At 52.2% G+C, this 13,073-nt stretch overlaps 1 protein-coding gene across 4 annotated transcripts in view; it reads right to left on the reverse strand.

The window, feature by feature from the left end:
• Positions 1-5,739: 5,739 nt before the first annotated feature.
• SLC44A2 (solute carrier family 44 member 2) overlaps positions 5,740-13,073 on the reverse strand; it is a 31,816-nt gene continuing 24,482 nt past the window's right edge. For 2 of the 4 annotated variants that reach the window (XM_043466656.1, XM_043466655.1), the window contains exons 11-22: positions 12,435-12,566; positions 12,244-12,343; positions 12,066-12,158; positions 11,805-11,889; positions 10,928-11,190; positions 10,747-10,841; positions 10,111-10,214; positions 9,931-10,004; positions 9,772-9,842; positions 9,512-9,600; positions 7,791-7,875; positions 5,740-6,960 (exon numbers count right to left, since the gene is read on the reverse strand). In XM_043466656.1, the coding sequence (XP_043322591.1) occupies positions 6,854-6,960; positions 7,791-7,875; positions 9,512-9,600; positions 9,772-9,842; positions 9,931-10,004; positions 10,111-10,214; positions 10,747-10,841; positions 10,928-11,190; positions 11,805-11,889; positions 12,066-12,158; positions 12,244-12,343; positions 12,435-12,566 (1,298 nt within the window). In that variant the 3' untranslated portion in view covers positions 5,740-6,853. Of the gene's footprint in view, positions 7,339-7,790; positions 7,876-9,511; positions 9,601-9,771; positions 9,843-9,930; positions 10,005-10,110; positions 10,215-10,746; positions 10,842-10,927; positions 11,191-11,804; positions 11,890-12,065; positions 12,159-12,243; positions 12,344-12,434; positions 12,567-13,073 lie in introns of all 4 variants that reach the window. The other 2 variants (XM_043466653.1, XM_043466652.1) reach the window with 1 other exon arrangement.

The following is a 13,073-nucleotide window of genomic DNA, read 5'->3' on the forward strand; positions in this document are numbered from 1 at the left end:
CACGTGACCGGCCGGAGCCCCGCCCCTTCGCCGCTGCGTTGCCGCTCGACGCAGGCCCAGCCGGAAAGGGAAGGAGGGACAAAGAGAGATATGGAGGCGGGCCCTAGTCACGTGTCAGAAACGTAGCTGTTACGTGCAGCCGGAACGGTTCCCCGTCCCTTTCCACGCCTCTGGTTGATCATGTGACAGTGGCAAATTCTGAGTTCTCCTTGGCCACGTGACAAGAACTTTTGGTCCTTTCCCTGGTCTTATTGGTAGACCTGAGTCATGTGACAATATCGGCGCTCTTTTTTCAATGGCGGTTTTTGATAAGCCATTACCAGGTGATGCAGGTTGAGGGGCGGAGCCTCCTGCCGCTGCTAGTTTACGCGCCTGCGCGGACGCCATCTTACACTCGAAGTACGTTGGCGGAAACGACCCTTAGAGGCAGGCGCGTCAGCATCCTCGTAGTGGCTGAGTCTCGGTAGCAGTTTCATGGTTTCCAACCGAGGCGTTCCGGCGAAACTTTCTCCACACTGTCCGCATCTTCACGAGAGGCCGAGCAGACTCGAGGTGCGTGTGCGAGCAACGGCCGGCCCGACCTCCTCGTTGCTGTCCCTAGACTGGTCCCAGCGAACACCTCGGGTCTTTGGTGTTAAAACTTTATCCTATGTAGCGCCCAGCCGGATTGTCGAGCCTCCGAAGAGCAAAGCCGAGTCGGTCGGGATCTTCCAGTCCCCTGTTCGCAGATGGACAAACTGACGCCCTGTCCAGAAAAAGACCGGACTGGAGGCTTCCCGGTCTTTAGTGGGAGAGCAGGGGCTGCAACGGTTGCTCGGCCAACCACATCTTGGGCCTCATAAGTAAAGTTATCCGGGACCCAGCGCCTTTTCTTTACAAGCCTGGTGTCGTTGACTTCTCCCGAGCGCTTTGTGAGATCCGTGTTGTACAATGTACCTAAGCTAAACCCCGCTTCCCTTCAGTGTCGGGGTCAATCTAGCGCTCAACAGGCGTAGTTAATTGAGGTTGATTTGTGCGAGGCCCTGCTTCAGACACTGCTGATATTTGGAACAAGGAGTGGTTCAAAAAATTTCCTGGAGAAGGCGAGAAGTCGTTTAAGACTTAATGCCCTAATTTTGGATCGTCCTTACAAAAACGTAAGGATGGAGCAGCTAGTTTATTCAGAAGGCAAGATCCAGGGTAGCCCGAAGTTCGAGTCTCCGGGTGTGACCAAGAATAGTACACGTCCCTGGACCTTCGTATGGTTATCTTCAAAATGGTGATGATTTTTCTTAGAAGCACCTGGTACAATTATTTGCGCAGAACAAATGCCCCAAAATGATAGTTATTGTTAAAAATGTAAGGTGTAAAAATATGATTACAGAATGAGTGCATGCTGTACCCATTACTTTTCATTGTTATTTACACTTAGGTCTTAAACCAATTCACATGATACAAAATGTCAAATGTGCAAAAGAATGTAAGAAAACGGAGTCGTTTACCTCTTCCTGACACACTCCTTGGCAACCACTAAAGTTTATTGGTGTATTTAACAGAGATGTTTTATTTATTTTTATTAGCGTTTTTCACATAAACGATAGGCATTCAGCATTTTGCCTTCCCCACCTCACCCCAACTTGGAGATCTTTTTTAAATAAAGCTTAAGGTTGAAGAAAGCTTTGGTTAAATTAATGGGGCATGTGTTCATACATAATTAGCTAAAATAAGCTTAGATTGTTCCTGAGCACCATAACAATAGAGCTGTTAACTTGGCTTTAGCCAGAAGTTAGAGATCAGCTATGCGTCTGTATGACACTTGAGGGAAGATGCAGAGAAGTAGGGCAACTTGACCAAGCTAACAGCGCTACCAAGTGGCAGAACGAGGAAGAGTTCTAGTTTTCTGACTCTCAAGTCCTTAGACCTCTCTTGGAAGGATCCCTAGGTTACATTTTCTTTTTTGGCCAAGTCACTCAGCTTGCAGGGTTTTAGTTCCCTCACTAGGGATCGAACCCGGACCCCCATCAATGAAAGCACTGAATCCTAACTACTCATGCGAGGCAGGGTATTCCCAAGATTACATTTCTGAAAAACTGGCTTTTGAGTATCTCATTCTTCTAAAGCAGCCCCTATTAAATCTCTTTGATATAGGGGCAGATCAGATCATGACTAGGCTTCCCTGCTGGCTCAGTGGTGAATAATCCACCTGTCAGTGCAGGAGACTTAGATTCGGTACCTGGGTGGGGAAGATCTGGAGAAGGAAAATGGCAACCCACTCCAGTATTCTTGCCTGGGAAATCCCGTGGACAGAGGAGTCAGACACAACTTAGAGACTAAGCAGCGGCAGTTGCTTTACAGTGTTGTGTTACTTTCTGCTGTACAGTAGGGTGATATGTGCATACATATGTATTGTTCAGTCACTTGGTCGTGTCCGACTCTTTGCAACCCCATCAACTGCATCACACCAGGCTTCCCTGTCCTTCACTGTCTCCCAGAGCTTGCTCAAACTCATGCCCATCGAGTCGGTGATGCCATCCAACCATCTCATCCTCTGTCGTCCTTTTCTCCCGCCTTCAATCTTTCCCAGCGTTAGGGTCTTTTCCAATGAGTCAGTTCTTCGCATCAGGTGGTCAAAGTATTGGAACTTCAGCGTCAATACCTCCAATGAATCTTCAGGGTTGGTTTCCTTTAGCATTGACTGGTTTGATCTTGCATTCCAAGTGGCTTTCAAGAATCTCTGTAACCACAGTTTGAGAGCATCAGTTCTTGAGCACTCAACCTTTATGGTCCAACTCTCAGGTACACGACTACTGGAAAAACCATAGCTTTGACTATATAGACCTTGTCGGCAAAGTGATGTCTCTGCTTTTTAATAGGATATCTGGGTTTGTCATAGCTTTTCTGCCAGGGAGCAAGCATCTTTTAATTTCATGGCTAAAGTCACCATCTGCAGTGATTTTGGAGCCCAAGAAAATAAAGTTTGTACCTGTTTCCATTTTTTCCCACCATTTGCCATCAAGTAATGGGACCAGACGCCATGATCTTAGTTTTTTGAATGTTGAGTGTTTTTTTTTTTTTTTGAATGTTGAGTTTTAAGCCAGCTGTTTCACTCTCCTCTTTCACCTTCATCAAGAGGCTCTTTAGTTCCTCTTGATTTCTGCCACTAGGGTAGTGTTATCTGTGTATCTGAGGTTATGTACGTATATAAGTATATATATATATCTTGTTTAGATTTCCTTCCCATTTAAGTCACCACAGAGCATAGAGCAGAGTTCCCTGTGCTAAACAGGGATCATCAAAAAAGCACGAGAGTGCCAGAAAAACATCTACTGCTTTATTTACTACGCCAAAGCCTTTGGCTATGTGGGTCACAACAAACTGGAAAATTCTTCAAGAGATGGAAATACCAGGCCACCTGACCTGCCTCCTGAGGAATCTGTATGCAGGTCAAGAACCAACAGTTAGAACCAGACATGGAACAACAGACTGGTTCCAAATTGGAAAAGGAGTATGTCAAGGCTGTATATTGTCACCCTGCTTATTTAACTTGTACGGACAGTACATCATGCAAAATGCAGTGCTGGATGAATCACAAGCTGGAATCAAGATTGCTGGGAAAAATATCAATAACCTCATAAGCAGATGACACCACCCTTATGGCAGAAAGTGAAGAAGAACTAAAAAGCCTCTTGATGAAAGTGAAAGGGGAGAGTGAAAAAGTTGGCTTTAAACTCAGCATTCGGAAAACTAAGATCATGGCATCCGGTCCTATCACTTCATGGCACATAGATAGGGAAAAAATGTAAACAGTGACAGACTTTATTTCTCTGGGCTCCAGAATCACTGCAGATGGTGACTGCAACCATGAAATTAAAAGATGCTTGCTCCTTGAAAGAAAAGCTATGACCAACCTAGACAGCATATTAAAAAGCAGAGACATCACTTTGCCAACAAAGGTCTGTATAGTCAAAGCTATGGTTTTTCCAGTAGTCATGTATGGATGTGAGAGTTGGACCATACAGAAAGCTGAGTGCCAAAGAATTGATGCTTTTGAACTGTGGTGTTGGAGAAGACTCTTGAGAGTCCCTTGGACTGCAAGATCAAACCAGTCAATCCTAAAGGAAATAAATCCTGAATATTCATTGGAAGGACTGAAACTGAAGCTCCAATACTTTGACCACCTGATGCAAAGAACTGACTCATTGGAAAAGACCCTGATGCTGGGAAAGATTGAAGGCAGGAGAAAGGGACGACAGAGGATGAGATGGTTGGATGGCATCACCGACTGGATGGGCATGAGTTTGAGCAAGCTCTGGGAGTTGGTGATGGACAAGGAAGCCCGGTGTGTAGCAGACCTTGGGGTCGCAGAGTCGAACACGACAGAGGGACTGGACTGAACTAAACTGAATAAAGTGTAACACTGTCAGTCCCAATCTCCCAATTCATCCTAGCCCACTTCCCTCCTTGGTATCCGCAAGTTTGCTAAGACAGCTTTCAGTGAGCAGGGAAACTTCCTGGAGGCGACCCCCAAGCTGAAAGCAGGAGGATAAGGAGCTAGCTGTGAAAAGAGCCAGGTGGTGTGTGTTTCTGGCGTAAGCCCTGGGGCCAGGGTGGCTGGATGAGGGCAGCCTGAGCGCATTAAGGGGGCAGATGCGGCAGGGCCCTGTGGGTTGCTTTGGCTTTCACTCAGTAAAAGGGATCCGTGGAGGGTTCTTGAGCAGAGAAAGGGTGTGAACTCAGATGTGTGCAGGCGCCCTTCTGGGCCTGTGGGGGAAACTGAAGGAATGGGGGCAGATGAGTTGATAATGAGGGCTGGGAACTGAAAATATGGAGAGATGTAAGGTGGTTTGGGCTTTCCAGGTGGCACTAGTGGTAAGGAACCTGCCTGCCAATGCAGGAGACATAAGACTCAGGTTCAATCCCTGGGTTGGGAAGATCCCCTGGAGAAGGGCATGACAATCCACTCCAGTATTCTTGCTTGGAGAATTCCATGGACTGAGGAATCTGGCAGGCATGGGGTCTCAATCAAACATGACTGAAGCAAGTTAACACACAAGCAGGTTTAGGAGCTATTTTGGAGGCGGGGTTAACGAGATGGCGGTAAGAAAGGAATAAACCCAAAAGATTGAAGTGAACAAGCAAACCTAGAGAGTGTCTGTACAGGATAGAAGCTGAGGGCTTTGAGGCAATGAGACAAACTTCTCAGCCCCTTTCCTGCTGGGCAACCTTCAGAGACGTTGCCCAACTTCCCTGCCTTAATGAGTGGGGACTATGTGTGCAGATAAGGAGTACTCCAAAAATGGTAGCTATTTACAAAAAAGGCAGCGCTGGGGTGAGAAAATTAGCAAGGTGGAGCAGTTGGCCCAGAGGTGACAGTAACAGCTGGCACCAGGGGGCAGCAGCAAGCAGGGTGGGGCGGCTTGGCAGGTCTGAAGCCACTTAAACTAGATGGTGGTGCCCAAGTGCTGGGCCCAGGACAAAGCCTGCCTGGGGGCACGTGTCCGGGCAGTGTGCCGAGGAGTTAGGCAGGTCACTGCCGCCTTCTGGCGTCTGGGGGTCAGAGCCTAGTAAGGGGTATTTGTTCAGGAGAAACCTGAACGGCCACATGGTAGAATTCAGTCAGAGGCCAGCAGACAGCGGGCTTCCTGCCCTCCCTCCTTCCCCCTGGAGAGTTGCCCCAGCTCAGAGGATCTCAGGGCGGCTGAAGCTGGGGTTTCCCCCCACCAGCCTCCCACTCTCCCCCACAAACACTCCAGGCCCAGGCGCTGTACAATAGGCACTTTATTAGTGGTTGGAATGCAGTTACACATAGGGGTGTGCGGACAGAATGGGGGAAGGGGGCAGGCAGGCACAGGAGACAGAAACCCCAGGCTGGGGTTTCTCCAGATCCCGGATCGGGGGGCCTTGAGATATGGCAAAGGGAGACCGGGCACACCAGTTCCCCTGAATTCAACACATTTGGCAAAAGGATCCTCAAAGCGAGGAGACTGGGGGTGGGGGGTGCCCATTTGCCCAAGGCATCTACCCCCCATCCCCCCTTTCTTCGAAATCATCCCTTGAGTGGATTCAGTTTCTTTTCTCTCTTACAAAGAGAGGTGTGTCAATAAGTGGCAGAGAAAAGGGGAAATTCAGCCCGACTCAGCCAGCCAGCCAGTTTCCATTAAGCCGCTATTACCAACCTCCTCCCTGCTCCCCACCAGCCCACCCCCAGCCTCCCTGCCCCCACAACCTACCTCCCTCTTCTCCACCCCATCAACACCCCAGCTACTGCCTCCCTGGCCAGGAGACACCCCTACTTGGGGACACATAGCAACACCTGAGGAGGGGACATCAGAAAGCATTCTTTAGCGGCCCCATCTCAGCCGTGAAGACAGAGAAAAAGCTAACAGACCCTTTAATGCATGTCCAGGTTTAAAAAAAAAAAAAGTGCCTGCAGTGGCCAGTAGCCAGTTGTTCAACCTGGAGAAAGGGTTCTGGCATCCTGGCCAGAGCAGACGCAGGTTACAGTGGCCTTGTTGCAGCCACCGCTGTTGCAGACACAAATACTGTCCTGTCATAAGAGGGGGACAGGAACCGCAAGGCAGCCCACAGAGGCCCCTCACATGTCGGATACTAAGAAGCCCCACCTGGCCTCTCATCCCGGCTGGTGGGGTGCAAAGTAGTGAGGGGGGAGGTGCCGAGAAAACTCCCGACTGGCCCTTGGCATAGGGAGGCGATGCCCCAAATCCTGCAGGTTCCCTGGTGGTAACTGGATGATGGGTGGGGCAGGAAGGGGGCGGCAGTGACAGGACTTCAGGTCAGCCCGATGGGCTGGGGGTTCTGACCCAGCTGCCCAGCACCCATCACGAAACTTCCAGGGAGGGTGGGGGCGGGGACTCTAGGCCTCCTCCTGCCTCTTGTTCGTCTTGTTCAAGATCTTCTTGAGGGTGAGAGACATGAAGTAAGGCCTCTCAGGCGTCCCGTCATTCCTCTCCAGGTCCTCCACTGCGGAGAGAGGCCCCAGGGCAGGCGGCATGAGGGGAGCCCCCGGGCGGGGCCCCGGGGGATTGGGTGGGTGGATGGGGAGGGGGTGGGCCACAGAGAAGCCTCAGAGGGTTAAGAAGCAAGAGGTGCTGGGACTGGAGGGAGGGGGACTGGAGCGGGGTGGGAACAGGGCGGGGGACACACACACGCTGATCCCCACTCCCAGGCCCGAAAGCCCCGCATGCACCCGCCCTGATCTACAAGCCAGCCTCCCTCTCTACTCCTCGACTTCCGCCCGCTTCCCCTCCTCCGCACTCCCCTTCAACAGGATGTCTCTCAGCTCGGGCGACATGAAGTAGGGTCGCTCCTGAGAGCCGTCATTTCTTTCCAGGTCCTCACCTGGGCTCCCCCAGGAACCAGCAAGGGGGAAAACGGGGTGGTCAGGCAGGGAGGGGATGAGGGAGGCGGGGGGGTTCAGGGAAGCCAGCAGGCATGGAGGAGAGGAAGAGAAAAGAGAAAACAAAAAACCAAAAAATAGACGGAGAGACCAGAGTTAGTGGCAGCCACAGATGTCCCCCAAAAAGCCAGAAACTCTAAAGCCGAGGGCCTAAGGGACAGTGTCCCAGCTGCAGCCTGACCAAGGGACAAGAGGGTGCAGCAGCTCTGAACGCTGGGGAGAAGCTGTGGGGGGTGGGAGGTGGGGTAGCCTGGGGTCCTAGGGATAGCCAGGCTCTGGGGAGGCCGCGGGCACCGGGTGGGCAGATGTGTAGCCCCATCGCAGGGAGATGTTCTGCCCAGAGGGGAGAAGGGAGTCAGGGCCCAGCAAGGGTCGGGGGTGAGGGGTTACTCACAGAAACAGAGGAAAAGTGTGTCCACACACATGCCATAGACACTGAAGAAGCCATGGGCAATCAGGTAGGAGCCGATGACCACCGTCTGGGCAAAGGACAGACAAGCTGTTTCCACCCTTCTGCCCAGGGCAACCTCTACCCACCACCTCATCCCTTCCCAGCTAGCAGCATGCCATTTCCCTGCTGATAAGCTAGCCCCTCACGTAAGGCCTTTGGCTGCAATTTTATGCATTTTTTAGGGAATGATAGGTTTTGCCAGTATTCTTTTTTCTTTTTAATTTTTTTGGCCGCACTACAAGGGGTGTGGGATCTTAGTTCCTGAGCAAGGATCGAACTCATGCCCCCTAAATTGGAAGCACAGAGTCTTAACCTCTGGACCTCCAGGGAAGTCCCTAGTGCATGACAGCTTTAATGCCCACACCCCTACTAGACTGTGTCTGTCCCATTATATCCTCCAGCAACCTGGAAACTCAGAGGGCCTTGGTAGGTACTTGATAAACACTGATTGACTAAAGTGAGCAGATTAAATAACTTGCCCAGAGTCACTCAGAACTAGCAAACAAAGAACTAAGATAAAAATCGAGGTCACTGGGCTCCAAGTCCTACACTCAGATACTGTACTGCTCTTAGGGCGTTGACCTAAATCCCTAACCACGGCCCATCGTCTGCCTGCCCGATCTCCACCTCCTCATCACTTCACTCCCTCCACACCAACCACACTCATTTGCTCATTGTTCTGGCACAGACCTGCCTCAGGGCCTCAGGTGTTTGTCCCCTCTGCCACAATATTGCCTGCATCTCTTTCAGATCTTAGACATGACATCACTTCCATGGGGAAGCCCTCTAGACTCCCACACCTGCCCACATCCTCTATGCAAGCTCTGAAACTTGGTTCCCTGTAATTCTTCTTCTGGCACGTACAACTTTGCAAGCATACATCCAATTTGCATCATCATGGGCATGTGGAATATGTGGGATCTTACTTCCCTGAGCAGGAATCGAACCCACGCCTCCTGCATTGGTAGCATGGAGTCTTAACCACTCCGCGGGGCCACCAGGGAGGTCCCATGTCTGTTTACTCCTAAACTGTAAGGCCTTTGAAGGGAAGCCCTCCCAGGTCATGCCTGGAACATGGTTGTGCTAAGCCATTTCAGTCATGTCTGACTCTTTTTGTGACCCCATGGACTGTAGCCCACCAGACTCCTCTGTCCATGGGATTCTCCAGGCAAGAAGACTGGAGTGGGCTGCCATGCCCTCCTCCAGGGTGGGGCCTCCATGCTGGCTCAGTTGGTAAACAATCTGCCTGCAGTGCAAGAGACCTGAGTTCGATCCCTGTGTTGGAAAGGTCCCCTGGAGAAGGAAATGGCAAACCACTTCAGTATTGTTGCCTGGAAAATGCCATGGACAGAGGAGCCTGGTGGACTGTAGGCCATGGGACCCCAGAGTCGGGCACGACTGAGCGGCCAACACTTTCCACCAGGGCATCTTCCTGACCCAGGTATCGAAACTGCATCTCCTTTGACTCCTGCGCAGCAGGTGGATTCTTTACTGCTGAGTCACCAGGGAAGCCCCGGACCATGGCTGGGACTTAATAAACGTTTGTGGCCTGAGTTAATCAACCATTCCCCCACTCTGCTTCCATTCTGTCCAGTCAGAGGAGGCCAGGTGAGTCCCGACATCTCCTTCTCCCCAACCCCTGCCCACCCCCCGAAGGTTCATACCGCTATAGGGACCCAGTAATAATTGAGGGGTGGTGCTGTGTCCTGCACGATCCTGATTCGGTGAGTGAAGAAGAAGAAAGCCAGGATCCCTGGAAAGCAGAAGGAAATGGAGATGGTTGAGGGTTCTGGATAAAGGAAATGCACCCCCCCTCCCGCACCAAGGAGACCCCAGAGAAGACAGTTATCATAGAAGGCATGGGGGGCCGACAGCAGCTCACAAAGGGCCTCCGACAGTCTCTCTGCAGCCAAACAGCACTCACCCACGCTACCGACTATCAGAAGTTTGCCCAACAGGAAGAGGAAGTCGGTGACTTTATCCAGGACAGCCACCCTACAGGGGACATAAGAAGCAGGCGTGAATGCTGGCTCAGGGCCTGGGGGAGGAGGGAGGTGGCCAGAGAAGGGTGTTTTTCCCTGACCTGATGATGTTTCTCATGAGCAGGAAGAAGGCATTTCTGGCTGAGGTGCAGAAGTTGGTGCCGTAGATGGCAATCTGGAGGGAGGTGGGAGGGATGGATCAGCCCCACCGTGCCGGGGAATGAGGGCTCCTCCAGCTAGCAGCAGCTGGTGGGTTAGTTCATGGTCCCGGGCCTACTCACCATGATGTAGGCATTTCTGTTGAGGAATTTGATGAACTTCTCCAGACACCAGAAGCAGCATTTGAGACAGCTCATGAGGAACTTGGCAAACTTGTTCTCTGCCGCTGGTAGATGAGAGAGATGCAGAGGTGAGAGGAAACCCCACCCAGCCTGGTAGGAGCCCCTACTTCCTTGTTTTCACACACTTGCCAGCGTCCAGGACTTTTAGAGCCCCCTTCTTGAATAGACAAGGAGAGGGAGACTTGATTCAGGACCCTCGGGGTCCTGCCCCGCACGCTGGTAGGAACCAACAGTGACTCTCAGCCCAGTCCCCCCAAAACAGGAATTCAGCCCAGCCTCTAAGACAGGAATAAGCGACAACCCACACGGCTACCCGGACCCTGCCTCCCAGGCAGAAGCCAATCCTTGAGCCCTCCTTGGCTCCACCTCTTGTTCCCGCCCCTTCAATGGAAAGAACTCCTTTCAATGGGCTCTTTCAGTCATTCCTCATCACAGGAACGAATCACGAAAGCCCCACAGGCAGCAACCAATCCCTGCCCCAGCAATTTAGCCCCACCTCCCTCCAAGAATCAATCCCAATCTACCCCCTTAGCCCCGCCCCCCCGGGGAATCATGTCAACCACCTGTGGGCCATACCTTTCAAGCGCTGATCCAAGTACTCCAGCATCACTCGGATGACCTGCACGATGGCCAGAATGAGGGAGCCAAAGGCCAGGGAGCCTGTGTGATACCTTTGAGCCGAGGATGTGGTCAGTAGCCGGGTCAAACTTCTTCCACTCCATCTCACCCCCCACCCCCAGCCCACCTGGGTCCCCACCTGAGCGCCCGGCCAAAGGCAGAGAAGAGCGGGAAGGCAGGCAGATCATCCGGCTTGTTCATGGCCCAGTAGTAGGAGGCGAATGCCCCGGCTAGTGTGACCTGGCCCAGTGCCAGCACGAAGTTGGCCAGCCAGAAGAACATGAAGACGTTGAAGATCTGCAGGCCCAGCAGGGCCCGGTGGTAGGTCGATTCACCACCATAGAAGGCGAACTGGCAGTGGGCTCCAGGACACAGGCGGGATTCATTGGAGGAGGGGAAGGTCTGTGGGAGGGATGCAGAGCCTGGTCATATCATAGGGCCTTGGGGTTCAGAGTGGGCTCTGGGCATCAGGTCCAGGTCAGGTGGACCATGGGGTGGGACAGGAGTCATGAGGAACTGAGTTAAGTCAAGAAACTGGGAATTTACAAGAAGGGCTTGCAAAAGGGGTTCTAAAAGCAGGCTCAGAGATGGTTGTCTCAATGGACATCAGGGAGACAGGAGAAACTATCATGAGGATCAATGGAGTGGCCATGTGGACAGATCACAAGCAGCAGAGATCATTAAGAAGACCACAGAGGGCAGGTGAGGGGCTTGTGAAAACCAAGGACAGGATTCTGGAAGCAAGAACTGACCACCACTGGGTGAAGAGAGGGGTGTAGTAGCAGGAGACGAAGTCAAGGGTGGGGGGAAGTTGAGTGGATCAGCATTTAGGGAGTAGGGGGGAGTGAGGGGCAGGCTGGATCTCCACCCTCCCCCCCATGCCCCCTGCATCTGGCACAGGACATACAGCAGGCGTCAAATGTTTGCTCAATGGTCCCCAAGTGGGAACAAGAGATTTCAGATCATCTGTGGGCTATCAGAGAAACAGCCACACCCCTCTATTTGGGGACACTCACCTCAGGGTTGCAGGTTTTCCCAGCAACTGGGCAGCTGGTGTCATTGAAGATCTTATAGACAGCTTCGTTGGAAGTGGACAGGAAGCTAGAAGCTTGTTAAGGAACCTAAGTTCAGGGTTTAGGGACCACAGGGGCACATGGAAAAAGAATCCATTCCCACACCAGGTTCTGGCCTTGCCCCCAGGCTGCGGGTCACCTCCAGGCAAGTTGGGCACTTTGAGCCATCCCCGGGGCCAGAGACCAGGGTCTGCCGGTGGATACATAGCAGTGCTAGCCCAGTAGGCGATGCAAAGGCACAGCAGGAAGAAGGTGACCAGTGGGTACAGCAAGGAGCACATCACGTATCCCACAGCCCTGGAAGGAGCAGAGACACAGACATCAAAGCCCGAGCAGCCCCTGCAACTGCCCCAGCCTGACCCTCTGGCACCCCAGCACCCACCTGCTGGCTTCTTTGATGAGCGCGATGGCGATGAGAATTCTCTTCCGTAGAAAGATGAGTAGCAAGATGATGATAACCTCGATGATGCTCAGAATGATCACTGCAGGGGGCAGAGGGTGAATTCAAGTCTGCCACCTGCCTGGGCTTCCCACTCCCACCCAGGCCTCATCGAGTGGGGAGCTGGGACTCACTGAAGGCCACCCAGGTCTGCCGCAAGTGCAGGTACACACGGAAGTCCGTCTGGAAGCCAAGGTCCACCAGGGAGATGTCAGAGCCAGCCTCACCACGCAGCCGAGCATATTCCATGTAGCAATGCAGTATTCCTGCACGGGGGAACCACTGTGCTACCACTGACCTCAGCCCAACCACCGCTCCCCCAATGCCGCAAAGCAGGTACAATCATGCCCATTTAACAGAAAACAAAAACCAAGGCTGAGAGGGGGCTGCTGTTGCCTCAGGGCCTTTGCACTGACTGTTACTGCTGCCTGGTTCAGTCTCTCCCCAACTGGATCCCTTACATCCTCTAGTCTCTGCTCTAAAGTCACCTTCTCGTGCGACCTTCTAGGATCCCTTCCCCTCTTTAGAATAATACCCTCTTACACTCCAAATTCTTATCCACCTTCACTGTTTTGACATCTCAGAGGTTATCTAGTTTGTTTCTTGTCCGTCTTGCCCATACGCCCCTGGAATATAAGCTCCACAAGAGTAAGATTTGTCCTGGTGTATTCATTGCTGTAAGCCCAGGACATAGAAGACTGCCCAGGACGTAGTCATTCAATACAAGATGGATGAATGAATGAGCGAGCAGGTATCAGGGTGCTGTGTGACCT

The sequence above is a fragment of the Cervus canadensis genome, chromosome 4 (assembly GCF_019320065.1).
Source record: "Cervus canadensis isolate Bull #8, Minnesota chromosome 4, ASM1932006v1, whole genome shotgun sequence".
Classification (NCBI taxonomy): Eukaryota; Metazoa; Chordata; class Mammalia; order Artiodactyla; family Cervidae; genus Cervus; species Cervus canadensis.